The sequence below is a fragment of the Micromesistius poutassou genome (assembly GCF_964030765.1).
Source record: "Micromesistius poutassou genome assembly, chromosome: 4".
Classification (NCBI taxonomy): domain Eukaryota; kingdom Metazoa; phylum Chordata; class Actinopteri; order Gadiformes; family Gadidae; genus Micromesistius; species Micromesistius poutassou.
In genome coordinates, this window is record NC_140274.1 from 18,150,774 (window position 1) to 18,177,930 (window position 27,157).

The 27,157-nt window shown below is 45.7% G+C and overlaps 4 protein-coding genes across 5 annotated transcripts; 2 read left to right on the plus strand and 2 right to left on the minus strand.

Annotated features, from left to right (window-relative positions):
- The first annotated feature begins 738 nt into the window (after positions 1-738).
- On the plus strand, positions 739-3,803 carry rnaset2l (ribonuclease T2, like). Of its 2 annotated transcripts, none has more exons than XM_084466476.1 (9): positions 739-779; positions 1,216-1,407; positions 1,609-1,676; positions 1,920-1,977; positions 2,171-2,238; positions 2,585-2,698; positions 2,775-2,823; positions 3,016-3,090; positions 3,185-3,803. In XM_084466476.1, the coding sequence occupies exons 2-9, from the start codon at positions 1,219-1,221 to the stop codon at positions 3,380-3,382; spliced, it is 819 nt and encodes a 272-aa protein (XP_084322602.1). In that variant the 5' UTR covers positions 739-779; positions 1,216-1,218; the 3' UTR covers positions 3,383-3,803. The 2 variants fall into 2 exon arrangements, with proteins under 2 accessions (XP_084322602.1, XP_084322603.1); XM_084466477.1 differs by having other exon boundaries at positions 744-779; positions 1,219-1,407.
- Positions 3,804-3,954: 151 nt separating this feature from the next.
- Positions 3,955-20,306, minus strand: supt5h (SPT5 homolog, DSIF elongation factor subunit). Its single transcript, XM_084466938.1, has 29 exons — positions 20,166-20,306; positions 18,051-18,135; positions 17,193-17,349; positions 16,667-16,732; positions 14,793-14,880; positions 14,181-14,249; positions 13,181-13,246; positions 12,844-12,874; positions 12,660-12,728; positions 12,050-12,301; positions 11,826-11,915; positions 11,653-11,723; positions 11,347-11,452; positions 11,144-11,234; positions 10,786-10,922; positions 10,369-10,524; positions 9,613-9,759; positions 9,329-9,475; positions 9,037-9,162; positions 8,588-8,675; positions 7,815-7,940; positions 7,474-7,576; positions 7,264-7,391; positions 6,769-6,874; positions 6,239-6,397; positions 5,742-5,910; positions 5,286-5,483; positions 5,026-5,121; positions 3,955-4,649 (listed from the first exon to the last, which is right to left on the minus strand). Exons 2-29 carry the CDS (start codon positions 18,132-18,134, stop codon positions 4,509-4,511), a joined length of 3,267 nt encoding a protein of 1,088 aa, XP_084323064.1. The 5' UTR covers position 18,135; positions 20,166-20,306; the 3' UTR covers positions 3,955-4,508.
- A 92-nt stretch (positions 20,307-20,398) lies between these two features.
- Positions 20,399-21,220, plus strand: triap1 (TP53 regulated inhibitor of apoptosis 1). The gene has a single exon (XM_084466733.1). The coding sequence runs from the start codon at positions 20,526-20,528 to the stop codon at positions 20,748-20,750; it is 225 nt and encodes a 74-aa protein (XP_084322859.1). The 5' UTR covers positions 20,399-20,525; the 3' UTR covers positions 20,751-21,220.
- A 400-nt stretch (positions 21,221-21,620) lies between these two features.
- il15l (interleukin 15, like) lies at positions 21,621-23,583 on the minus strand. Its single transcript, XM_084466524.1, has 4 exons — positions 23,465-23,583; positions 23,143-23,193; positions 22,340-22,489; positions 21,621-22,033 (listed from the first exon to the last, which is right to left on the minus strand). Exons 1-4 carry the CDS (start codon positions 23,483-23,485, stop codon positions 21,914-21,916), a joined length of 342 nt encoding a protein of 113 aa, XP_084322650.1. The 5' UTR covers positions 23,486-23,583; the 3' UTR covers positions 21,621-21,913.
- Between the last annotated feature and the right edge of the window lie 3,574 nt (positions 23,584-27,157).

Here is a 27,157-nt window from a genome sequence, read left to right on the forward strand (position 1 = left end):
CCTTAACCTAAACCTCCTCCTACACCACCCCTTAACCTAGACCTCCTCCTACACCACCCCTTAACCTAGACCCCCTCCTACACCACCCCTTGATCTTGACCACCTCCTAGACCATCTCCTACACCACCTAGTCCACCTCCTAGACCATCTCCTACACCACCTAGTCCACCTCCTAGACCATCTCCTACACCACCTAGTCCACCTCCTACACCACCTAGTCCACCTCCTAGACCATCTCCTACACCACCTAGTCCACCTCCTAGACCTAGATCCTCCTAGACCTTTGTTGCTGTACCATATTATAGCATGATTCAGAATATATAGAATTATGCTATAGAATATAGCATATTATTATATTATAGTATATCATTATGCTACACACACACACACACACACACACACACACACACACAGGTATTAGCATTATAGAAGATATAGCATAAGATAGGATGATATAGGATGATGCAGACTAAACTATAGGATGTTTCAGCCCATGATGAAGCCTGCTTCATGCTGTACACTAGCCTGGTCCTACCAGACTGTCGTACTTCATTGCAAACATAGACGTTTGCTCCCACTGTGCACAAAGGTATTAGTTAGTAGTGTTTTAGTTACAGACGACTTCAGGTACTTTCGTTTAGATTCTTTAGTTAGTAGAGTTGAGAAAAAGGAAGTGAGTATACCTGACTAGAAATATGTTAGAGGAACTTAGTTCACATAATTCAGTGTCACGCAACCTGCAGCACATCACCACCACTCCAGACTGCTACGTTCTCAAGGTACTTGGAAGGTTCTAAAGCTACTATTATTGTTATTGTTGGAATTATTATTCAGTATTCCCAGAGTATCTGTTGATACCTATTTTTATTGTGGGAATAATTGCTTGGTATTCACCTAGTATCTCTGGATACCAATTGCATTTATATATAGGGCATTTAGCAGACGCTTTTATCCAAAGGGACTTACAATAAGTACATTTGTGTGTGTGTGTGTGTGTGTGCACACACACAGACACACACAGCATGCACACACACAGACACCAGACTTTCGGACTGCTAGCAGTCTTAGTTATTATTCTTGTGTGGGAATGAGACGATTTCATGATGAGACTGAAATGAGAACATTCGAAAGAGGAACGCTTCTGTCCATGTACTGGTAACATGTTACATAGAAATATTCCAATTAGCCAGTATTTTAATTTTAAGTTTATTTTAGAAGATGTTGAGATCACAACTGTGCCTACTGGTGTTGCTGGGAGCTGAAGCATGGCATCAGAGAGACCAATGGCCAAGCCTAGACCACTCTAATGACTACAACCATGTTCACCATGCTGATGAAGTTGACAAATCCTACTGCTCCTGGAATTGTCTGCTGTTCACTCTGCAGTGGCCCGGGGCCTTCTGTGTGGTGAGGACCTTACACTAACCTTCTGGTGAGGAGTCTTCCTCCTTACACTAACCTTCTGGTGAGGAGTCTTCCTCCTAACCTTCTAGAGGGGAGCATTCCTCCTAACCCTCATGATCCTCACGACTCAAGTTGATTCATATTCATTATCTACTCTCCTCATTATCCTTCTATCTACTTGTCTGTCTGTCTACCTGTCTGTAGACTCTGGATGAGAGGGTAAGGTGTCAAATTCCACCAGAGATCAACACCTGGACCATCCACGGGCTCTGGTAACTACTCTATTGTTACACTATACTCCACTGTTATACTCTACTGTTCACTCTACTCCAAGGTTCCACTCCGTTCCACTCTGCTGTTAGACCAATACACTGTTACACTCCACTGTTAAAATTTACTCTACTGTTGGACTCTAGTTTACTGTAACACTCTACGGTTACACTCTACTCCACTATATTACTCTACTAGTCAGGCCAGGTCAGCCCTGATTGTGGTTGTGGTGTTTTGTCCTGCAGGCCTCAGAAAGTTATGAACTGCTGTCATTGTTGGAATCTCTTCCCCTCTGACCTCAAGGTAAAATCTGTTTACAGCATAACATAAATAAACATGTGTATCAGTATATCATCAATTAACAACTGTATCAGTAAGCTATTAATACTAATCATGTAAGACATGTCCACCAGTGTATAGTGACATGTTAGGCAATAGGCATTTAAACTAGCGTAACGTAACATATTGCTGTAAAGTAAGGTGTGGTTGGTTCCAGACTCTGGATGAAGAGCTGTCTCAGGAGTGGCCGTCCTTCGTGAAGTCCATGTCCTACTTCAAGTTCTGGTAGCGTCCACATCAGTCAACTCCCCCCACATCAGTCATCCCCTCTGACAACCTTCGACCCTAACCTACACACATCACTGAGTCCAGATCTGTCCACATGAAACTGAAATCTGTTGAAATATCATAAATGGCCATGAAAATGATGTGTTACGTGTTTGTGTTGTGTGTAGGTTATGTTTACGTGTGCATGTCTGTTTGTTTGTTGAATCTGTACCGTGTGTGTTGATAAGTGTAGCTCGTGTGTAATGTGTACTGTATGTGTTGTATGTGTAATATGTGTAATGTATGCGTGTACTGTGTGTTATATGTGTAATGAGTGTGTTATGCATATACTGTGTGTGTGCAGGAAGATGGAGTGGCTCAAGCATGGTGTGTGTGCGGCCTGTGTTGAAGGACTCAACTCCCCGATGCAGTATTTCACACTCTGCCTCAAACTACGACAACAATTCGACATCACACGGTACACGCAGAGACACGCACAAAAACACAAACACGCACACAAACACACCTCATTCAGATTATGTGTATTTGTGCAGGGCTCTGTCAGAGGGGGACGTGGTTCCATCTTGTGATCGCCCTTATAAGGTATGACCGCTTATCATTATGAATAATTTGTCATGTTTTTATGAATATTCCAAGTTTGCATCATATTCATATTCTATACATTTAAATATACAGGATATATTACATCATATACAAGTTCTTACCACCAATTTTCTGTGTGCATATGTATGTTTGTGTTACCGTGTATTTGTGTTACCGTGTGTGTGTGTGTAGCTTGCTGAACTCCAGGAGGTCCTGACTCCACTTATAGGAAAGCAGCATGAGATCCAGTGCATCAAAGATCAGCAGGTGGCTCTCTCCTCTCTCTCTTCGGGTCCTGAGGTCTGCTTCGGTATCATTTGGTCCAGGTCTTCCTCTTTATCATCTCTATGTTCTGGTCCAGGACAGGGAGCTCTGGTTCCAGGTGAAGATTGCTCTGTCCCGGAACCTCACCCTGGGCTGTCCGGACCCGGCCCACTGGGACCCCACTGCGGAGCGCGAGCCAGGAAGGAACAGCACTTCTCGGCATCCCTGCCCTCCGCAGGCCCCCATCTATCTGTTGCCCATAGACCATGAAAACCCCTATAACCCCTGTGACTGAGGGTCCTGCTAGTTCCTATACTACCCCCTGCACTATCCTAGGAAGCCCCTGAGGCTACACCCTGCTACACCCGAGACTACACCCTGCTAGACCCTATACTACACCCTGCTAGTCCCTAGACTATACCCTGCTAGTCCCTATACTACACCCTGCTAGACCCTATACTACACCCTGCTAGACCCTATACTACACCCTGCTAGACCCTATACTACACTGCTAGACCCTATACTACACCCTGCTAGTCCCTATACTACACCCTGCTAGACCCTAGAGTACACCGTGCTAGTCCCTATACTACACCCAGCACCATCCTAGGACCCTTAGGCTACACCCTGCTACACCAGAGACTACAGCCTGCTCCCGACTACAGGCTGGTCTACGAGTATTCTGCTTTGTAGTGTTAAAGTCAGACAAATAAAACCAAAATGATCTCTCGCTTTTAGTCACTTCGTTATTCAAGAATATTGAATATCATATTTATATATACTATATCCATATACGTGTGTGTGTGTGTGTGTGTGCGTGCGTGCGTGTGTGTGTGGCCCCATAATAAAGTATGCAGGGTTACGGTTTACAATTTATTTAAAGAGTCACATGTTTAGGCTAACATCCTCCCGCCAAAAGTAAGGGTGAAAAAAAAAAGATGAATTCCTGGCTGATCAGGACACCGAACCATTTCAGACAGACAAATCAACCAGATTCAGACAGACAGGTAAACACTACCACTAGGAAATGGTAAAAGCACGTGACCTGGTCCCCTCTGCCTCTCCCCTCATTGTTCCAGGCCCCTGGTCCCCCCCCCCCCTCCCCTCATTGGACCAGGCCCCTGGTCCCCCCTCTCCCCTCATTGGACCAGGCCCCTGGTCCCCCCTCTGCCTCTCCCTTCATTGGACCAGGCCCCTGGTCCCCCCTCTGCCTCTCCCCTCATTGGACCAGGCCCCTGGTCCCCCCTCTCCCCTCATTGGACCAGGCCCCTGGTCCCCCCTCTCCCCTCATTGGTCCAGGCACCTGGTCCCCCCTCTCCCCTCATTGGTCCAGGCACCCGGTCCCCCCTCTCCCCTCATTGGTCCAGGCACCTGGACCCGCCTCTCCCCTCATTGGTCCAGGCACCTGGACCTGCCTCCCCTCAGTGGTCCAGGCGTCCGAGGAACCTGAGGTTGAGGATCTTCAGCTGTCCGTCCAGCTCCATGCGGACGATGCCGTCGTCCCCGTCAATACTCAGCAGAACCCCGGTCGCCTCGCGGTCCTCCCCCAGAATCACCTTCACCTGGGTAGGGGTAGGCCGTCAGACAGGTAGACAGGTAGAGAGACAGACGGGTTGGGAGACATTTTTTGAGTACATGAGCACAGTATCGGGCCCAAGCCTGAGTATTGGTGCATCCCTAAGGAAAAGCGTGAATTGTCTTCAGTGACTGAACATAATGACGGTGGTCTTGTCCTCAATTCGTCTCGTGCATAATAGGCTTTGAGACACTTGATAGGTTCCTCTAAATCTGCACATCTTTAACTGGATCGGTTGGTCACCGATAATGTGTGAGAAGCTAAAACTGTCCGGTTCCGATTGATAGCCGGTCCACTGGTGGAGACACAGACAGATACAGAGACAGACAGGCAGAGAAAGAGGAACAGAGAGCGACAGTTACCTTGTTGTTCTTGGTGGGGGTGACGGGCTCCAGATGTTCACTGCTGATGCTGACGACTTTCTCAGTCTCCTGAATAAATACTGAACACATCCCTCCCTACACACACGCACACACACACAGACACACAGACACAGACACACAAACACATAAGGGTGTGACAGCAGAGGACTGGACAGTTGTATGTGTCTGAGTGTATGCGTACGTGCGTGTACGTCTGTACTTGTGGTTGTATACGTGTTTGTCTGTGAGTGTGTGCTCACCGTAACACTGCGGACCACTCCCTGCTGTCCTACCAGGTCCAACAAGGAGTCCTTGACCCGGACCAGGATGTCCGGGGTCACCCAGTCACCGCCACCCTGCTCGATGTTGGACCCGGGGGTGTGGGGGTTGTAGGCTCCTGGGGACGGGGCCCCCGGGGTCATGGGGCTGTAGCCTACCGGGCTCGGGCTTGGGCTAGCCTGCGCACACACACACACACAGTTAGCAGGCCTTCTGCATCAGCCATCAAGGCCTACTTCCACAGGGGGCATGGCTTATATCACAAGTTTGTCAAAGTAACTAAATTGTTCTTTAAGTCACGGAGCTCCAACAGTGAGGTCAGGACTTTAGATGAGGAGGGCGTCGCTCTTCAACACATGGCCTTAATAGCGGCGTGGAGCCTCCTTCAAAGAGAGAAGCGGAGGAGGAGAGAGGAGGAGGGAGAGCACAGCCGGTACCTGATAAGCCATGGGCGAGGGTGTGGGGTGGTAGCTGGCGGGGGAGTGGGTGTTCTGGTAGCCCACCGGGGAGGGCGCCACCTGGTGGTAGCTCTGCGGGGAGGGGCTGGGCTGGTAGGAGCCCTGCGGGGAGGGGGCTGCGTAGGGCGAGTACTGCTCTGTATTGTACCTGCAGACAGACAGGTTAGGCAAAGACAGGTCAGACAGACAGATTTGAGACAGACAGGTTAGAGAGAGAAAGGCTAGCGACAGACAGGTTAGCGACAGACAGGTCACAGAGACAGACAGGTTTGACAGACAGGTCACAGAGACAGACAGGTTTGACAGACAGGTCACAGAGACAGACAGGTCACAGAGGTTTGCGACAGAGGTTAGGCAAAGACAGGTCAGAGAGACAAGACAGGTCAGAGAGAAAGGTTAGAGACAGACAGGTCAGAGAGACAGACAGGTCAGAGAGACAGACAGGTCAGACAGACAGGCTGCCGTGGTGTACTCACATGGCTGGGGTCCCTGGGGTCTGGGGATTGTACTGGGGGTTGACCTGCGGAGAGGGGACCTCGGGGTACCCCGGGGTCTGGGGGTTCGGGGTCCCACCGTAGCCCTGAGGGGACGGCGAAGGCTCGTCTTCATAGCCAAAGTCAAACTCATCCTCGTTCCTGGAGGAAAACACCTGGTCACTCATCTCAACAAGACTGCAGGCCTACCAGGGCAGTGCAGGCCGATACCAGGCCTACCAGGGCAGTGCAGGCCGATACCAGGCCTACCAGGGCAGTGCAGGCCGATACCAGGCCTACCAGGGCAGTGCAGGCCGATACCAGGCCTACCACGGCAGTGTAGGCCGATACCAGGCCTACCACGGCAGTGTAGGCCGATACCAGGCCTACCACGGCAGTGTAGGCCGATACCAGGCCTACCAGGGCAGTGCAGGCCGATACCAGGCCTACCAGGGCAGTGCAGGCCGATACCAGGACTACCAGGGCAGTGTAGGCCCCTACCAGGCCCTACAGGGTCTGTGTGGAGGACGCACCGTGAGGGGGTGTTGGGGTTGTTGGGGTCCCATGCTCCACTCTGTCCGGGCGTTCGACTCCCATCATGTAGCGGGGTCTGTGAGCCATAGTGGGGCGTGCGGCTCCCTGATTGGGTTAAAGATCAAATGTGTTACGTACGTCTCAATGGCTCCCTCACCGGGGAAACCTGTAGGGCTTCCCTGCTAGCCAGTAGGGATACAATGAGATAATGTACCATGTGGACGTCTGGCCATCTCATTAAAGCTAGAGATAATGTACCACTTGGACGACTAAGTAACCATTTCATTAAAGCTAGAGATAATGTACCATGTAGACATCTAACCATCTCATTAAAGCTAGAGATAATGTACCATGTGGACGTCTAAACATCTTAGCGCTAGTGATAATGGACTATGTGGGCGTCTAACCATCTCATTAAAGCTAGAGATAATGTACCATGTGAACGTCTAAACATCTCTTACTGCTAGAGACAATGAACCATGTGGACGTCTTACCATCGTGCAGTGGCGTCTGGGAGCCGTACATGGGTGTCCTGGAGCCCGTTCCGTACATGGGGGTCTGGGATCCGTACATAGGGGTGCGACCGTGGGTAGACGTCTGTCCACTGCTCCTCTTAGCACCCCTAGTGGAGAGAATGAACACAGCGGGTGAGTAAGACGTAAGGAAAACAAACAGCAACGTACGAGGCGGGGATGTGGTCGTACATGGTGGTGAGGCGCTGGCGGTCGACGGAGATGGTCTGACAGGTGGAGTGCAGCTCCACCCTAGCTGTCGACTCTGTAGCATCCTTCACCACACCGATGTAACCTGGGAAACATAGGCACAGTGTTGGTACCAATGTACCCAGGGGAACCTAGGCACAGCTACGGTGTAAATGTACTCTTGGACAGATCAGGCTCAGCATGAGCACCAATGCAACATGGGAAACATAGGCACAGCATTAGTTACAATGCACCCTGGGAATTGTAGGAAAAACATTAGGCTGGATTGGGGCTGAGGATGGTGTGGAAGGTTCATCAGTGTTAATGTGTTTTGTGATCCTCACCTTTGTAAGGTCCTTGTGAGATCCGAACAGTCTGGCCAATCAGATCGTTGTCTCTCCTGCCTCGGCCACGCCCCATTCCTCCTCCTCCTCCTCCACCTCCTCCACCTCCGCCTCTCTGCTGCTGGGCTGGAGAAGAGAAAGACATTAAACACAAACACACACACATACATACGCACACGCAAATGCCTCCTCCTTTCACATGGTGCATAGGGCTGCCTAAGTGTGTTTTTTTAGACCAAGAGTATAGAATACATAGAGTATAGTGTATATAGAGTATAGAATACATAGAGTATAGTGTGTATAGTATATAGAGTATAGAATACATAGAGTATAGTGTGTATAGTATATAGAGTATAGAACACAGAGTATAGTGTATATAGTATATAGAGTATAGAACACATAGAGTATAGTGTATATAGTATATAGAGTATAGAATACATAGAGTATAGTGTGTATAGTATATAGAGTATAGAATACATAGAGTATAGTGTGTATAGTATATAGAGTATAGAACACAGAGTATAGTGTATATAGTATATAGAGTATAGAACACATAGAGTATAGTGTATATAGTATATAGAGTATAGAATACATAGAGTATAGTGTATATAGTATATAGAGTATAGAACACATAGAGTATAGTGTATATAGTATATAGAGTATAGAATACATAGAGTATACTGTATATAGTATATAGAGTATAGAATACATAGAGTATAGTGTGTATAGTATATAGAATACATAGAGTATAGTGTATATAGTATATAGAGTACCTCCCCCCCCACCATGGTGCATGGGGGAGCTGATGCGCGGGCTCATCGGGGCGAAACCCCCCACCGTGAAGTTGGTGACGTCTCTGGGCTGCGGACAGAAAACACGAGACATGTATTACCATGTATTACTCGGGGTGCCCTCGAGTAATACATGGTAATCACTAACAATAACAATAGTCCAATCTTCGACAGAAAGACATGTCGTCTTTAGGAGTCCCTTCTTCGTGCCGGGGAAATCGTGCGTGTGTAACAGCGGGATGTTCCACTGCGAGGACGGGGGTGCTGAGTGAGTGACACCTCAGGATTGGTTCACTTCTAGAAGGGACAACCTACAAGTTCACCTGGAATTCGAGCCCGTAATAATAATACCTTGGAGCCCCCAGCCAGCACCAGGTGTCTGGCAGTACTAGTATACTAGGTGTCTGGTAGTATTAGTACTAGTATAATACCTTGGAGCCCCCAGCCAGCACCAGGTGTCTGGTCTTGCAGACGAACATCCCTCCGTTCTCCACCAGCTTCTTGCAGTGAAGGAAGGCAAAGCCTCGAAACAGGTGGCGGATCTCCCCCTCACGGCCCTGCAACACACACACACACACACACACACACACACACACACACACACACACACACACACACACACACACACACACACACACACACACACACACACACACACACACAGATGAAGCCATGCTTCCATCAATAGGAGCCAGCTGCAGGGCCGGTAGGAGTGCTACTTACAGAGTGGGGTCCGTCGATGACCTTGACGATGTCCTTGACGTGGATGTTATTCTGCTCCGAGTCCAGAGCCACGGCGAAGCGGTTGTCTTTCCGCCGATTGACTGCTTGATGGCGCACCGTCATTACCTTCCCATGCATGTTGAGAACCTGGGGGGGGGAGATGATGATCATCTCTCTCTCTCTTTCAGGGTATTGAAGCTATTCACCCAACATTGTCTAGACCCTATAGCCACACTATATTGATAAGTTACCTGGGTCTTAGCCCTCCATCCATCCTATATTACCTGGAATGTCTCTCTCTCCAGTCGAACGATGACCCCGACCGTCTGGGGGTCAAGCTGGACCAGTTCCCCCCACTCGTGCTGCCCCCCCGCATCCACCCCGGAGGCCGTCTCCGAGCACAGCTGGAGGTCCCTGGGCAACACCTTCAGCTGGAGGACGCATAGAGATACACACACACATAGAAATATAGGAATACAGAGGTATAGAGGTAGAGAAACAACACTCAAGTTATTAAAAGCGAAAAACCAGCGAGGCAATTACGCACATCAAGTCCCGCACCCTAGCACTAATAGGAAACGTTGCGCTGAAGACCCATGCATGCAAAATTGGCAACTTGAAGCTTTCAGCTTTAAAAAAAACAAACGCTTTTTCAGGGGCTGCGACGCTGGGCAATAGGACAGTGGCATGAAGGTTTGCGGGTTGCCGCGCCGATGAGCACTGCCCCGCCGCCATTGTGGGGGTTCTACATAGAAAATAGGGGCGGCTGTTTTGACGAGCACCGTTCGCCGGTGGTGTATTTCAGGCTATAGAGATATACAATGTTGAGATATAGATCTGGAGGGACACAACACGCAGTGATATAGAGAGACTCTTGTACAAAGAGAGTGTCAGTGATTGTGTGTGAGTGATCGTGGGTCAGTAAAGAACATACAGTAAAATAAACAAGTAAACACTCGTTACCTAGCAACCAGTAAAAAAAAACATTTCCTAGTAAACAGTAAACACTCGTTACCTAGCAACCAGTAAAAACAAATTACCTCATGCATGGTGAGGTCGGAGAACAGGATGACAAAGTTTTCTTCCACTCGGACGATGAGGCCCGTGTCTCCCTCATAACGGCCAGCGATCACCTTCACGTGGTCACCCATCCGGAAGTATTTCCTCAGTTCATGGGCGGGGAACTCCAAGGGGTCCTGCACACACAAGCGCAAGCACCAACAACACGCACACGTCAAACCATGTCTGCTCTGTGCAGATATTTTGGTAAAAAGGAAGCCGTATAAGCTTGGCTTCACTAGGCTATATAGGTTGAGAAACTGTTCTACTAGCTAAATAACTTGGCTTCTAGAAAATGAATAATAAATCTAGCAAAAAGTGAATGGATATAGAAAAGATAATGAAGACACAAGATGATGAAGGGCAACTCTGGCAGGCTGCAACGTGCGAGTGTGTACCTTGAGGTCCTCGTGTTTGGGCATGATGGTGATCTTATTTCCATCCACACTCAGGATCTTCCCCTGGAGGTTTATCAGCTCTCCCTCACACACCTCCACGTTGTCCCCTGCCTGGAGGTTGTGTTCACGCTCCTTACCTACAGGGACACGCACAGGTGTATAGAGGACAGGTGTTTAAGGGGACAGGTATATGGGGGACAGGTGTATAGAGGATAGGTGTATTAGGGACAGGTGTATAGAGGACAGGTATATGATGGACAGGTGTATAGAGGATAGGTGTATTAGAGACAGATGTATTAGGGACAGGTGTATAGAGGACAGGTATATGGGGTACAGGTATATAAGGGGAGAGGTTTACCTGACTCAGTGACCACCTCCAGGTCGATTCCTTCAGGTTGGTCCTCAAACTTCTCTAGCTCTGACAGGGTGGGCTTGACACCATCTGTGATCTACAATCAATCAATCAATCAATCACTCCATCAGTACTGATGCTGCAGGTGTCCCCCAAGGATGGGTCATAGGAAGACTACTGTTTAGAATATTTTTCAATGCTGCCCCTACCACTGCTGACATCGCAAAACTCTTGAAGAGGAATCCTTTCCTGCTGTAACGATTGGCCTCAAAGATCATGAAGTCTCCGTCATGGCTGACCTCCCCTCCCAGAGACCTGTCAATCAAACACACACAGCGTTGGAGATGGGGATCGGCACACTAAAACATACACAGTAGAAAATCCATAATAGAACATACACAGTAGAAAATCCATAATAGAACATACACAGTAGAACATACACAGTAGAAAATCCATAATAGAACATACACAGTAGAACATACAAAGTAGAAAATCCATAATAGAGCAGACGGTACCTGATCTTCTCTGCGTCAAATAGCCTCTGAGCGGGTCGCTTGAACTTCTTTCTCTTTGCAAACCAGTCTTTCTACAAAACAGATGGACAGTGTCAGAGTAAGTGAGAGAGAGTGAGTGAGTGAGTGAGTGAGTGAGTGAGTGAGTGAGTGAGTGAGTGAGTGAGTGAGTTTACCAGGCTCATCTTGGCTTTGATGCGGTCCAAGTCTATTCTAGGAATCATCTTGAGAGAGATGGTGTTCTGACTGGGCTCCACATAGTCCACCTGTAGACAATACATCATCAACACCATCACTGGTGGAACCTGGTTTATCAGAACTTTTACCACACGTTTCTGGTCTTTCAGAACATGGTGTAAAGGAACCTGGTTTATCAGAACCTGGTCTTTCAGTACCATACCTGGGCTATATCGTCCTTGTAAAGCCCTCTTTTCAGACGGACCCAGGACTTGGGCTTGAGGTTGGTCACTTCCTTCACCACCTTCAGGACATCAGTCATCTCCTTGATAGGAACCATCTGCTGGTTCCAGAAGCCCATGCGCAGGTTCCCCACCCCCTCGATGGCTGCCTTCACATGGGTCTGTTTGTACGACTCCACATAGATGTACCCCTTCACGTGCTCTGGGGCAACAACCGACTTTATCTGGAGGGGCTGGGAGGGAGGAGAGAGAGATCACACACACAGACAGAGAGGAGGGGGGATGAGAGAGAGAGAGAGTGAGAGAGTGAGCGAGAGAGAGATAAAAACACACAGTCACAGACAGAGGGAGAACAATGAGGGATGAAGGGAGAAGAGAGGGATGGCGAGAGGAGAGAGGGATAACAGAGATGGAGAGAGGGATAACGAGAGGGGAAGGTGATGGTATAAATTATCTCCAGGTTCACCAGCCTCAGAAAGAAACACCCAGAACACCTCTGCCCACAGAAATTTGGAGACCCTAATTGTAAGATAAACACTTCCTGTCATTAACTTAGAAGCTCTTATTTTTGTGATGTGTAGGAACTCTTACTGTATCAGTAAACTGGTAGGCGATGAACTTCCTCATCAGAGCAATGGCCGTCGCCCTCTCCTCTCCAATCTGAAAACACACCGGTATTAAATTCAGTATAAGTAGTGTTCTGTGCCTAACACCTCAGACATTTGAGCTATAAACAATATAAATGACATGGTTTAACCCAATTAACTCTACACACCTTGCACTTGACTGTCCAAAGATTAGGATCCCTGAGGGAGGGAGGAGTGGAGAAGGAGGGAGAGAGCAAAAGCCATACACAGAGGAAGGCATGCTGGTCAGTACATTACTATACATAGAACGCAGTATATTCCCCAGTATATTCTGCAGTACATTCTCTATATTCCCCAGTATAATATGCAGTATAATCTCTATATGCCCCAGTATATTATGCAGTATAATCTATATATTCCCCAGTATATTATGCAGTATAATCTCTATATTCCCCAGTATATTCTGCAGTATAATCTCCAGTCAGCATGCAATGCTGTAATTAGCTGGCAGGATGTTGGACTTACTTGACTCCAGGAAGTAGTTGCTGCTGGGTGATGTCATCGGAGAGCTCCTCAGATCCCCCGGAGTAGCTGAGACACACAGTACATATATAGTACTACTGTAGTACAGAGACACAGTACATATACAGTACTACTGTTGTGTTCGGTCATGTAGCGTGGGGTCATGTAGTGAGGTCTGGTAACGAGGTCTGGTAGTATGTCCTGTGGTGTGATGTAGGGTCGGGCGATGTCCCCTAAATTGGCAGTTGACGATGTTTACAGTAAAACATCACGATGGACGGTGACATCGTCGTCGGGGGGGGGGGGGGGGGGGGTGTTATTTAACGTAAAGAAAAAAAAAAGAAGCATCTTCCACTTAAGAAGAGTTGAAACAATGGCGTTGGTTGCTAAAAAAGGTAGTCCTACTACTTCGCTTTTATGGCAATTTTTTGGATTTAGACCTGATGAGAGTGGACAGCCAAGGGACACGACTGACGTTTGACGTGTGCAAGATCTGCTCATGTGTGATACGCGCAATAGACGGGCAGACGACCAGACGATCTACATGACCACTTTATTCGCCTCGCAGAAGTTTATATAAATGATGATAAACTAAATATCCCAGAGCTTAGATCAGGATTGTGAGGTTGCTGCTTCGCTGTACATTTTCTCCAGCCACACAGTCATAGTTTGGCGACATGGCACTGTGTAATCTGCCTCGAGAAATGCGATCAGATCGCGGTAGTCACGTCGCTGGCATAGGCTACCGTATTTAAAATAGCATGCGCATCAGTTATATTCTTAATTTAAATTACAGAGCAATCCCTGCAGTTTCTAGGTTAACTATAGAAGAGACTAGGAGGATTAGTGTGTTTCTGATGGGGGGGAGGGGGGGCGTGGCATCACGATGGTGGCTATCCATCATGATGTCGGTCAGCCATCACGATGACATTGTCCATCGGCACAACCCTAGTGTGATGTCATGTGGTGTGATGTCATGTGGTGTGACGTAATGGATACTCACTGCTCCCCTCCTGAAGACTTGGCGTATTTCCTCATGTAGTATTCACCTAGGGCCTCCTCCCGGGAGTCCCTGATACACAAAACAAACACATCCTAAAACACCCTACAAACACACACCAACCCTACAAACACAACCCCTGAGAACACAAACACAACCCCTGAGAACACAAACACAACTCCTGAGAACAGTCCATAACCTGTTAGAGAACACAGCCCTTAACCTGTTAGAGAACACAGCCCTTAACCCCTTAGAGAACACAGCCCTTAACCTGTTAGAGAACACAGCCCTTAATCCCTTAGAGAACACAGCCCTTAACCCCTTAGATAACACAGCCCTTAACCCCTTAGAGAACACAGCCCTTAACCCCTTAGATAACACAGCCCTTAACCCCTTAGAGAACACAGCCTTTAACCTGTTAGAGAACACAGCCCTTAACCCCTTAGAGAACACAGCCCTTAACCCCTTAGAGAACACAGCCCTTAACCCCTTAGAGAACACAGCCCTTAACCCCTTAGAGAACACAGCCCTTAACCCCTTAGAGAACACAGCCCTTAACTCCTTAGAGAACACAGCCCTTAACCCCTTAGAGAACACAGCCCACGACCCCGGTACCTCCAGAGGTTCTGCAGCCTTCTGGAGCCAGAGTGGTCATCGTCCAGAACCACATGGTCGATGTTGGACACTGAGAGAGAACAGACTACTGTTACTACACAACAAAAGCACCTGCTGGTTCTAAGGACCATGGAGAGGAAGACTAAGGTGCTTACCTTCAGCCTCCTCTGTTCCATGATGAAGAACAGATCGAGGAAGGAGGACGGACCCAGGATGGGTGAATCCATGGTGAAGGACAGACAGGAACAGGAAAGAGGGGAGAGGACGGTTAAGAAGTTCAAAGTTAGGCCTGGGCAAAAAAACAATAAATTATCGTATCGTGATAGACTTTTGATCAATATCAATATAAAACATGTTTAATATATATCGATGAGAGACTGGACCACCAAATCTCGCAGCTGGGTTTGTTACACAAACACGGTTCCATAGTTCCATACAATATTTGAGTGTTTTTCATTGTTGCATCATCGACATTGGAGTATTTATCAATGAAGAACAGTGGAAGGTCATATTAAGTGTTAAACAGAAGTGTTTAAATCCAGCATGGTAATTCCTAGTCTCTTTAGGTCATTAAAATTATCAATAGTTATCGATATCGAACAATATGATCAAGTTATGTCTTTCAGCCATATCGCCCAGGCCTATTCAAAGATAAGGATGACAGGGCAGACGTGACTGAGGGAATGAATGACTGAATGAATGAGGATCAACTTGTGGGCCTGTGGATGAGATGTAAATGTAGGCATCACAAGCCTGAGTCCAAGAGGTCAGGGTACCAGCAGGCAGCTCTTCCTCCAGGTTACCACGACGACCACCTCCACCACACGTGAGTGATTGAGTGAATGAATGAGGACCCACATGTGGGAGTGAGAATATGATGTGAATGAAGGCATCACAACATCACAAGGTTACCACGACGACCACCTCCACTGGCTGTCTAAAACATAATAGGCTACATCTCTAATACATTACAGAAGGAAGACTTTGACTTCCTATCTCATAAAGGAAAGCAGAGATGACCCTGTAGAAGAATCAAATGTAAACAGTCCTCCCAACGGAGTCATGGCTTCCTGTGGAGGGAATAGTCGTGGTTCACTGTTTTCACAGAATAAGTAGTGTATAATACACAGTACAAGTCCTGTATAATACACAATTTAAGTCACAGAATTAGTCTTGTATAATACAAAGTAAAAGTCCCCAAATGGCAGGGATCTCCAGAGGTAAACAGCTTCAACTGCAAAAAGCAGGATGTTGTCATGCAAACGGCAGATGGAGCAAAACAAGCCTCCTCCAAACAAGCAGACACTTGTGATGAGAGAATGACAGAAGGCCTGAGGTTCATGAGGTGGAGGAGAGAAGATAGTATTGAATTACCGTTAACTGGAGCTCATGCACATCAGAGGACCATCAGTAAGACATGGGAAAAGACAGTCAGACATTACACCCTAAACAAGACTAACGCAGCTAACACACTATAGTGAATTTACAACGGAATTGCAGCTAAGATCACTCTAATAAATATACATTGCTAAAGCGCAGCTTTACATCCCGATAATAACTGACAACGCTAACATCACATCAATAGCTAAACAACATTAACATCACCATAATAAAGTGAACGCAGCCAAGAACAATACAATTACTTAACACTAACAGAGCTAACATCATTATAACATCATATAGTCACAGTGTCAACACTTGACCTGTTATCAGGACTTTCAGCCTGTTTATTTAAGCAAGACATAATGAGTATGGGTTATTAATACTACAGTGTATAGCTAGGTCTATAGTACTTTCTAGCAGAATATATATTGAGTTCAAAGTCTGGCCTGTTTATATTGTGTGTGCGCGTGCGTGACTGTGTGTGTGTTCACCTTTTTCCAAAATATCTTCGGCTCCCTCCTCCCAAGGATCTTCATCCTCATACTCATCATCAACATCTAGAGAGAAAGAGAGAAAGTCAAATCAAAGGATCTCTAAAGGAAACATGGAAAAGCTACCCCCTTACAGACGAAGAGACAGAGAGACAGACAGAGAGAAGACCGATAGAGTTAAAAGGAGTGAAAGACAGACAAAGGGAAAGATAAACAGACCGATAGAAAGACACAGAAACAGAGATAGATGAGCGATAGAAAGAAAGAAAGACAGAAACAGAAAGAACAAAAGACAGATAGAGACAGATAGTAAGACACAGAGAGAGTGAGATAGACAGTGAAAGAAAGAAAGATAGACATACAGAGACATAAAGAGACCAACAGAGATCAACAAAGCTCGACAGACATAGAGCTTGATAGATAGATCGGACAGAGAGACAGCCAGACAGATACATACAGAGAAACAGAAAGAGATAGAACAAGAGACAGATAGAGAATATTGTTCAAAGGAAAACAAGTTACATACCGGCTTCGTCCAGAATAAATCCGCCATGTCTGGGTTTCTTCCTGGGTCGGTCGTCATCATCCTCTTCCTCCTCTTCGTCATACTCGTCTTCCTCCTCCAGATCCTCACCCTCCTCTTCTGCTACCTTGTCGCTCCCCTGGGGACTGGTTGCCTCCTCCTGCCCAAGAAATCACCATTAACCCACCATAGTAATGGTAGTAATATATATATTATATTATAATATAATAATAGCACTCTTTTACAGGTGGAGCATTTATGCTTATTTTTATGCAGACTGTTGCCCTGCAGCCTGATCTATACACAGAGAGTGAATGAAGTTTATATAAATATATATTATGTATAATATTTACAATTATTTACAATAAATAAATATAAAATAACTTTTTTTTGTACGTCATAGTTAAAGCGGCAGGCGTCTGTTGCTTAGGCGGCCGCCTACGCTGTAAAGTGCTGTGGGAAACCCTGGTATCAATAAACTAGGTGTAATAATTAGGTATCATTAAACTAGGTTTAATAGTAAACATATCAATAAACTAGGTGTAATAGTTAGGTATCATTAAACTAGGTTTAATAGTAAACGTATCAATAAACTAGGTGTAATAGTTAGGTATCATTAAACTAGGTTTAATAGTAAAGGTATCAATAAACTAGGTGTAATAGTTAGGTATCATTAAACTAGGTTTAATAGTAAAGGTATCAATAAACTAGGTGTAATAGTTAGGTATCATTAAACTAGGTATAATAGTAAAGGTATCAATAAACTAGGTGTAATAGTTAGGTATCATTAAACTAGGTTTAATAGTAAAGGTATCATTAAACTAGGTGTATAGATAGATAGGTATAGATAGGTATCATTACCTCATGTCCTACTTCTTCAGCCTCTCCATCACTGCTACCCCCGCTGGCGTTGTCTGAGAAGTCGCTCTCCTCGCTGTCCGACATCCTGACAGCACAATATTAATAACAATACCACTCATACAAAAATTATTAAATTTAAGAAATAATGTCCCAATATTTTTATAATGATATTAACAATACAATATTAATAACAATAACAATACTACTCATATCTATAATAATCAAATACAACTATATAATATTTACAATGATTATATTAATAAAATACAACATTCAATAAATGTACAAAATAAAATAATCACTAAAATAATGGTTAAACCTTTGTACACTATAAACACCTTTCACATAAAACAAGTGTGAGTGTGAGTTGCACAGTATGCATCAATATTCACAGTATAATTTGTGTATGTATGAGTTTCTATCAATTGGATTTATAACCAGAGATAAAAAAAAGTAGTGGTGGGTGATGGTGACAGAGAAAGTAACTGGGTGACATTGTGTTAGTCTTACTACTGCCATCAGAAAGAAAGACCTGCGGTAGGCTGCTTCAACTAAGAACCTGTGGTACACTACACTCTGATGATCTAAGAGCTGCTAATGCCCGTCTTACACCATGGGAGTAGCAGTCTGTTGCTCAAAGAGTTGCTTAAAGGAACTCTTCAGGATTTCTATACCTGGACCCTACTTCCCCTCATTCATGTGAATAATCACAAGTGGCTGACAACATTATGGAAAGGATTCCTACAGAAAGATACAACTTTCTACATTGCCTTTAGCTTGGTGTCTGTCTCTGTGGTGTCTGTCTAACCAAGATTCACTGAAGGAGAAATTATGCAAGGGTTGAGTTGTTGCAGGAAAGGAACAGTGGAAATGTGAGTGAGATTGGAGAGTGGAGTGCCAGCAAGAGAGTGTTTTTTGCAACCACTTAAGAGGGCAAGATTTTTGGTTAGACACAATTATAAACAGACCATGACCAGGTGAAAGGTTAATAAATAAGTTGTACTTCTCTGTAGTGATTCTTTCCATAAGGATGTCAGACACTTATAACAACTAGAGCCTGCCAGTGGCAAAACAAGTTCCTTTAGAGGACGTATATTTCCCCAAGGGTTACATTTCAACCAGGAACGGGCTGCAACGGCTGAAGCGCTCAATACTGGACACAGTTCAAAGATTGTTGTCTGCATTATTCAGTTATACCTAAATTATGGAAGGATTGGGTTAGTTATCATTAGGGTCAGCTCTGCTTAAAGAGCAGCTTAATAATACAATGTAACTAATAATACAATTTAATAACTTATAATTATACAACTACAATATAACTAACAATAAAAATCCACAATACAATGGAATATACTTATATAGAACTACAGCACCACTGTCAGGCATCTTGGTGTAGCCCACACACTGGGAACAACATGTACACCATCTTGCACTTAAAACAACAACATATACACCACCTACCTAGTGCCACAAAATGTACACCACCTAGTACCACAACATGTACACCACCTAGTAGTACTACAACATGTACACCACCTAGTACCACAACATGTACACCACCTAGTAGTACTACAACATGTACACCACCTAGTACCACAACATGTACACCACCTAGTAGTACTACAACATGTACACCACCTAGTACCACAACATGTACACCACCTACCTAGTACCACAACATGCACACCACCTATAATACAACATGTATCCCACCTACCTAGTACAACATCATTTACACCACCTAACTATTACAAAACCATGCACATCACAACATGTACCCCATCTACATAGTACAAGAAGATGTTCACCACCTACTTAGCCAACATTGGTTAGCTACGGATAGCATTAGGAAGCCGCTAGTTTTCTGCTGCTGCTCCGCTTACGGGGTGGATAATGTTATATCAGTGTTAGATTATCTCATCTTACAACACACACAATATATGTTAGTGAGCTGATAACTATACGGGGTTAGCTGATCACTAGCCGTGGTCAACTGGTTAGCAGCTACAGCCACAATACATTGAGACAGGCGCTAAAGGTTAGCTGCACTGTAGCATTATTCTGCCAGTGATAATTAAGAGTTGAAGAGTATCCTCCCCGCGCGGGGTTCCTCACCTTAGAACTCCGCTCCTGGCTTGCTTCGACCAATTTCAAAATAGTCCGACAAATAAACCTTTATTGATCTTTAATCGATTATTTCATATTAATTTGTATTATTGCTAACTCGTAATCTCGGACGCGCGCACACACGGCCGCCACGAGACCTGGAGAACTGTAGGAAATATCGCGATGTTTGCATGGAGACGTCATAATCGTCCACCAATAGGATCAAATGCTCAAGGGGCAGCACGGAAGTGAGAGTGAGGTTGGAGGTTAGCTGCGAAACTACCCGTTTACCTTCACATGTCAGGTTTTATTCAGTGATATAACATATATTATTCACACACATATATTGACTATAACAGCCCGCCAGACATGAACAGTGTGGGGGAAGCGTGCACGGAGCTGAAGCGGGAGTACGACCAGTGTTTTAACCGATGGTTCGCGGAGAGCTTCTTGAAGGGAGAACGAAGCGGGGAGCCGTGCGGGGACAGCTTCAAGCGGTACCAGCTGTGCGTGCAGCGGGCCATTAAGGAGAAGGACATCCCGGTGGACGGAGTGGACTTCATGGGACCCAACAAAGACAAGCCGGAGAGCTGAACTGCTGCAGCCTTTTCTAACCGCGCATGCGCAACATGCTTCGCCATACAATAAGACTATTTCCTCTCTACATTCTGCCCACCGCAACATGCGTTACAATTATATCGTTTGGTGCTGGTGTGAAAGACTGGCTCTAATCCCGCCAAACTGCAGTGAGATGACAACGTGTGTAACATCATTCATATCTGTATCGTAATGTTTTACATGGAGGAGGACACCAACATAACTGGAGCCCGAGGGACTGACCTGAACACTGATTTAATGTTCCGTTTTGAGCTCGAAGGGTGGGCAGGGTCAGATTGATGTCTCCTTTAGGTGGATGCGGTGTCTCCTAAAGGAGGAGGTCACTGCTCTGAGCCTCCTTGGAATGGATAATAAGTGTGTTCTTAAGTTGGAGGGACAGTCTGCTGTCTGGCATCATTAAACCATCCGTCAGAAGCTTTGTGGTCAAATTTTAATAAAGCCTTGCTATGATACTCTGTCCACTCTGGCGTGTTCTGTCTTCTCATGTTATGGCATCCCTCGTATGTTATGAGGCAATATAAACATGCATAACCACTTAAAGAACTTCCAATTCCCCTTTTTAAGTTTTTTTTTAAAGAAATCCCTTATCTATTTAGATGAAATTACTTAATATGGCTTTCTAGGCATTAATCAATTTCCTTTTGTTATTATCCTGTTACCAATATAAGAAACCAGGAAATATAACATACCACAGAATTTCTCAACATACAACAGATTTTATTTATACAGTCATTTTATTAATACATACCTTGCAAAAGCACAATTTGAATTTGCTCAGCGAGTCAATCTGGGAACGAACAAGCAATATACTCACTCCCCGATTCCCCTGGCCCAGAACATAAACCAATGACATCGGTGTATCTGATATAGGCGGGCCAAAAGCGTTGAGGTTTTACCTCCGGATACGGCTAGAGTCGTATCTATTGGTTAGCTCCGCTGGTCTGGATACGTCACCCCTTGTATTCTTCTGATTGGTCGTAGTGTTAGTGTTGTAGTGTTGGTCCAGTGATAGATCCAGTGTTGGCGTGCAGTGATATTTTAAAATGCATGCTTGGTTCCGCCCCTCGAGTTGGGCCATTTTCATTACTTGTTGCCAGACCGTACAGCTTTCTAGATCCCCCCCTTTCTAGATGCCCCCACTACCTCTTCCTACAGTGGGAAGAGTTCATCTGCTCCAAGATTGTGCCTAGATTCTGGAGGAAACTAACCGCTGGCGTCTCAGGATGACTCTCACATTCCACACAGCCGGTCTCCTTCACCTGGACACACACACACACACACACACACACACACACACACACACACACACACACACACACACACACAAAGGAAGACACACACAGAGACACAAATACACAGCCAGACAGCCACACACACACACACACACACACACACACACACACACAGACAGCCACACACACAGAAACACACACAGGCAGTCAGATAGACTGACAGACATGAAGAGAGGCAGACAGTCCAAGAAGATGAAGACATAAACACTGATATGTGTCATCCTGTCGCGTGTGTGTGTGTGTGTCAGTGTGTGTATGTGTGTCCAGCCTCACAGTGTCTTTGGTTAAGTCCTTGGTAAGGTGTAATAGGTTGCGTTGCATGGTCTTGGGCAACCCGTTTAGAGGCAATCCTGCCAGTTCCAGCTCTATATTCAGGACCTTCGCCTCCTTCTTGAAGCACAGTAGAGATGCATTGTGACAACTCTGCTGAAGACACACACAGACACGCACACACACATGTGAACAGTCACATAGCTGAACCCACTGTACACATCAGCAGCTGGCAGTAAGTAGTCCCATAGCAGAACCCATTGCACATTAGCAGTTAGCAGTCACATAGCTGAACCCACTTTACATGAGCACTTAGCAGTCACATAGCTGAACCCACTTCACGTTATCAGTTAGCAGTCACATAGCTGAACCCACTTCACGTTATCAGTTAGCAGTCACATATCTGAACCCACTGTTCATTAGCAGCTGGCAGTAAGTAGTCCCATAGCAGAACCCATTGAATATTAGCAGCTAAAATGTGAAGGCCTATACTATTTAACTGATGAATGTGTATTCATTGTTTTACTCGCATCAAATAAAAAGTGGTAACTCACCTAATTAGTTGTCATATTAATTAACATGTTTTCAGTAACATGCATTACATGAAGATGTCAAACAAATGTCTCTTTGAAAAGCCTGGTTCAGGGAGGCGTATAGTATAATAGGCGTCAAATAAAGTGATGGAGGGATTATACTCCTCTCATGAGGGCCAATGGTGAATTATACTCACAATTACCATTGCCATTTTCAAAAAGGTGGACCAAGGAGAGAACGTTTGAAACCCTGCATTAGAGCAGGAAGCCTACCATGTAGTTGGTGGGGGGCGTGTACAGAGTGAAGTTCTCCCCCTTGGGCACCTAGGAACCACCAAAACACAAGATACATGCTGTGAGTGCACACGTTGCAGTGTGTAATTTTCAGTGTGTGTTTGTGCAGTGTGTTTTTTCTGTGTTCAAGCTGTAAAGTTACAAGCTACAAGCTACAAGACTTGCTGAACTGAGGGTGTATGGATTGTTAGTGGTTAGGCATGGAGGGACATGAGATTTACACTGGTCAACTGCTGACCACACAGCACCATTCTGACTGACCTAGTGCGTGATCTACTACTGCGCCCCATGAAGTGTTTACCTTGGACAGCTCCATGATCATTTTGTTCACATTTTTCCATATCTCTGTTCTGCATTCCAGTTGGACTGTGAATGGCTGCCCGAGGATAGACAGACAGAACAACCACAAAACTTCCAGCATGTCACAGTTCACATCCCTAGTTCCATCACACTGCCCAGTAACAAGGCTGCTTTCACTATCCTGTACAAGAGAGTGGCAGTCAGTTCTTTAGAGACTGGAGGCTTGTAATCCTGTAGAGGGCCTGGAGACTGGTCACTGTCCTGTAGAGAGGAGTGGAGGCTGGTCACTGTCCAGTAGAGAGGAGTGGAGGCTGGTCACTGTCCTGTAGAGAGGAGTGGAGGCTGGTCACTGTCCAGTAGAGAGGATTGGAGGCTGGTCACTGTCCAGTAGAGAGGAGTGGAGGCTGGTCACTGTCCAGTAGAGAGGAGTGGAGGCTGGTCACTGTCCTGTAGAGAGGCGTGGAGGCTGGTAAACCTGTAGAGAGGAGTGGAATCTGGTGACTGCATCCTGATCCTGTGTGTGTGTGTGTGTGTGTGTGTGTGTGTGTGTGTGTGTGTGTGTGTGTGTGTGTGTGTGTGTGTGTGTGTGTGTGTGTGTGTGTACACACTGCCAAGCCGGTACAGTCAAGGCTTGGCACGCCCTGTAATTTTACTGTCTTGCCTGTGTAAAACCAAGGGGGTAAAATCCCCCTTTGTCAAGGAGCCGGCTTTCTTGGTTCACTGGAGAATGCAGGGCTACGCACAGAGTAGACCTCTTTAGAATAATTGGCATACTCCGAATGTTTTTATTTTTTTATGATTCAAGACACTCGCATGCAAGAATGAGTTCACGTCTGAGTGTAGGCTACACACGCAATTAACTATTTACAAGTGCAAAAGCGCCAACATATTCTTTCTTTTTATCCCAACAAAAGCCTCGTAAGGAAAGCCTCGTAAGGAAAAATCGCACCATCTTTCCCCGTCTTCTTAAATGCGACTGCATCACCTTCTCTCCCATGATGATAGAGGATTTCACCGTCTCTCCAGTTAGAACTAGCCTACTCATGTTGATATTTCTGCGCTGTCTCTGTTGTAGAGACTGTAACTGCGAAGCCGTCTAACCGCATTTACAGCAAAATGAAACCCCCAATATGTGTAGGGTCCGAGCGGGTAAATTGGGGTGCGAAATCAAGCCGGTTTATTACCTCGGTCAAATAAGACGGGCATATTTGGCAGTGTAAAAACGTTTAATGTGTGGGTGTTTGTGTGTGTGTGTGTGTGTGTGTGTGTGTGTGTGTGTGTGTGTGTGTGTGTGTGTGTGTGTGTGTATGTGTGTGTGTGTGTGTGTGTGTGTGTGTGTGTGTCCGTGTGTGTGTGTGTTTCTCTCTCTCTCTCTATTCGACTTTCGAATTATTGGGTCAGTCCAACTGGATTATTAAGATGTATGTATACACCTTAGTCGAGCTAAAATCGAATCGAATTGGGTTACTCATAGTCAAATGAAAAACGAGAAACGGCGATTTATTTAAAGAGGTGGTGCAGAAGATGGAGGAAGCCGAAGATGGATGACCCCCCCCCCCATGTTTTTCTAAATGTTGGTCATCGACGAGGTTGAAAAGTAGTAACTTCGGGCACATCTGTCAAAATAAATGTTTATTTCCCCCGACGTGTTTACGATCTTTATTCATTCCTTGCGATGCGGCGGGGAATGTAGGCCTAGGTACGGACGGGCGGCAGAGGGGCTGCTCCGATGTTTTCAGTAGACAGCTGTCAACTCCCTTCGGTTCGGCGATTTATTTAAAAAGCTGGCGCAGAAGATGGAGGAAGTTGTTGTGATGAAGATGTCGTGACAATGTATGATACACACCTATAAGGAGTGTATAGGCTAATCATCAACATGCATTCACTACACACTACGCTTCGATTTCACCCAAGGCTGACCTAATTCATAAAAATATATAGACACGACACTCATTCAATGTATTTTCATATTTTCTCATAAATGTGTAAATAGTCCTACCAAAAACATTTATGATTTTTTTCCCCATTAGCTTTATTGTGAGCAGTATTCCTACTAGGACAGTGATCATGATTTTCCTCAATATCAGAATAACACCCATAAGACAAATGGTGATGTGGCAATGGTGGGTGGAATGCCATAAAGTAGGTCTGTAGCCTATATGCAGTGAAGCTTGTACAGGCTCTGCTTGTAGGCTATGAATCTGAACACATTTTTGAATGATTAGAATAAATTTCACCTATTCAGAAAAGTGGGCCAAATATTTAAAAATAACAAAACTGACCCCAGAAACGCCACTAATCCAACTCACTTGGTCAAGGGTCCCTCATATGCGGGTCGTTCTCAGCAGTCGGTCCGATTCCTTGGAAGCAATAAGGTCCGTGCGGAATAAAGAAGTGCGAAGCGCATCGCAGGCATCTCCCAAGGTGGGCTTAACAAAGATCCAATTTCATCAAATATCTTATTTCCCCCATTGATTAATCAGCATCGTAGGTCTACTTTGGTTGGCTCTTGTCAGTTGTCCGATAGCCTACGTTCTTCCCTAAACCTGAATGAACGGAAATAAAACGACTCTAAAAGTTAATAAACTTCCCCTGACCCCTAAATGCGAGTCGGGAACTTGACAGATGTGAGCTGTATCCTAGCGTTGAAAGTGATGGGAATTACGGCTCTTTTTAGTGATCCGGATCATTTGGATCGGCTCACCAATGCCGCTTTTCCACCGCCAGTACCAGCCCGACTCGACTCGACTCGCCACGCCTTTTTTGCGTTTCCATTGGCAAAAAAAAGTACCGGGTACTTTTTTTAGTAGCCTACTACCTCCGTCGAGATTCCAAGCGAGCGGAGTAGGCCTAGGTACCTTTTTGTGACGTAAACAGGCTGCTGGTAACTGATTGGCCAGCTGCTGTAAATGGGAATAATCACTCAAAGTTAAGTTGTGTCCGGCGTGGTTGGAGTCCACGAACCCGCTCCCGAGGGGGACACTGATCAGCGTTTCGCCGTGTGTGTCGCTCCTTTCCCGGGGCTAGAGTTAGGCTGCGCGTGGTTGTGTGTGTCCGGCGTGGCTGGAGTCCACGGACCGGCTCCGGAGGATCAGCGTTTCGCTGTTTAGTTTTAGTGTCGTTCCTTTCCTAGGGCTCGAGTTTCGCCTCCATCAACGTTACCATATGACAACAATAGACGCGCAGTCATTGCACTTTTTATTTTATTTTATTTCCCATCATAACCTTTCCCGGGAATCAGGAAATAGTCTTGATCAGATTCAGATTTCCTGGGAATCGCGTCTCCCGTGATTAAAACCTAATGACGACCCGCCCATGGTGGAGAGGTTCTTTTCTACAACCCGCCCACATTGAAGAGGTACTTTTTTAGAACCGAGTTGAGTCGAGGCGAGTTGAGTCGAGTCGAGCTGATACTGTCGGTGGAAAAGCGGCACAACAAGGCTTACCACTTAGGCCTATACCTTTTATAATTCAGCCAAATGTAGCCCGTTTTGACTTATGATTCATTCGTATGTGTAGGCATATATATCACTTATATTATTCAATCCATTCTGTTCTGCAAAAATTACATTTTCTAATATCAATAAATTGCTGTAGCCGATTGTTTTCATTGCATTCGCACAGCGCACCCGAGCCGTCTATGGGCGGAACATGGATCCCCGCCCCTCGCTGCTTTCTTAAAGAGATAGTTCAG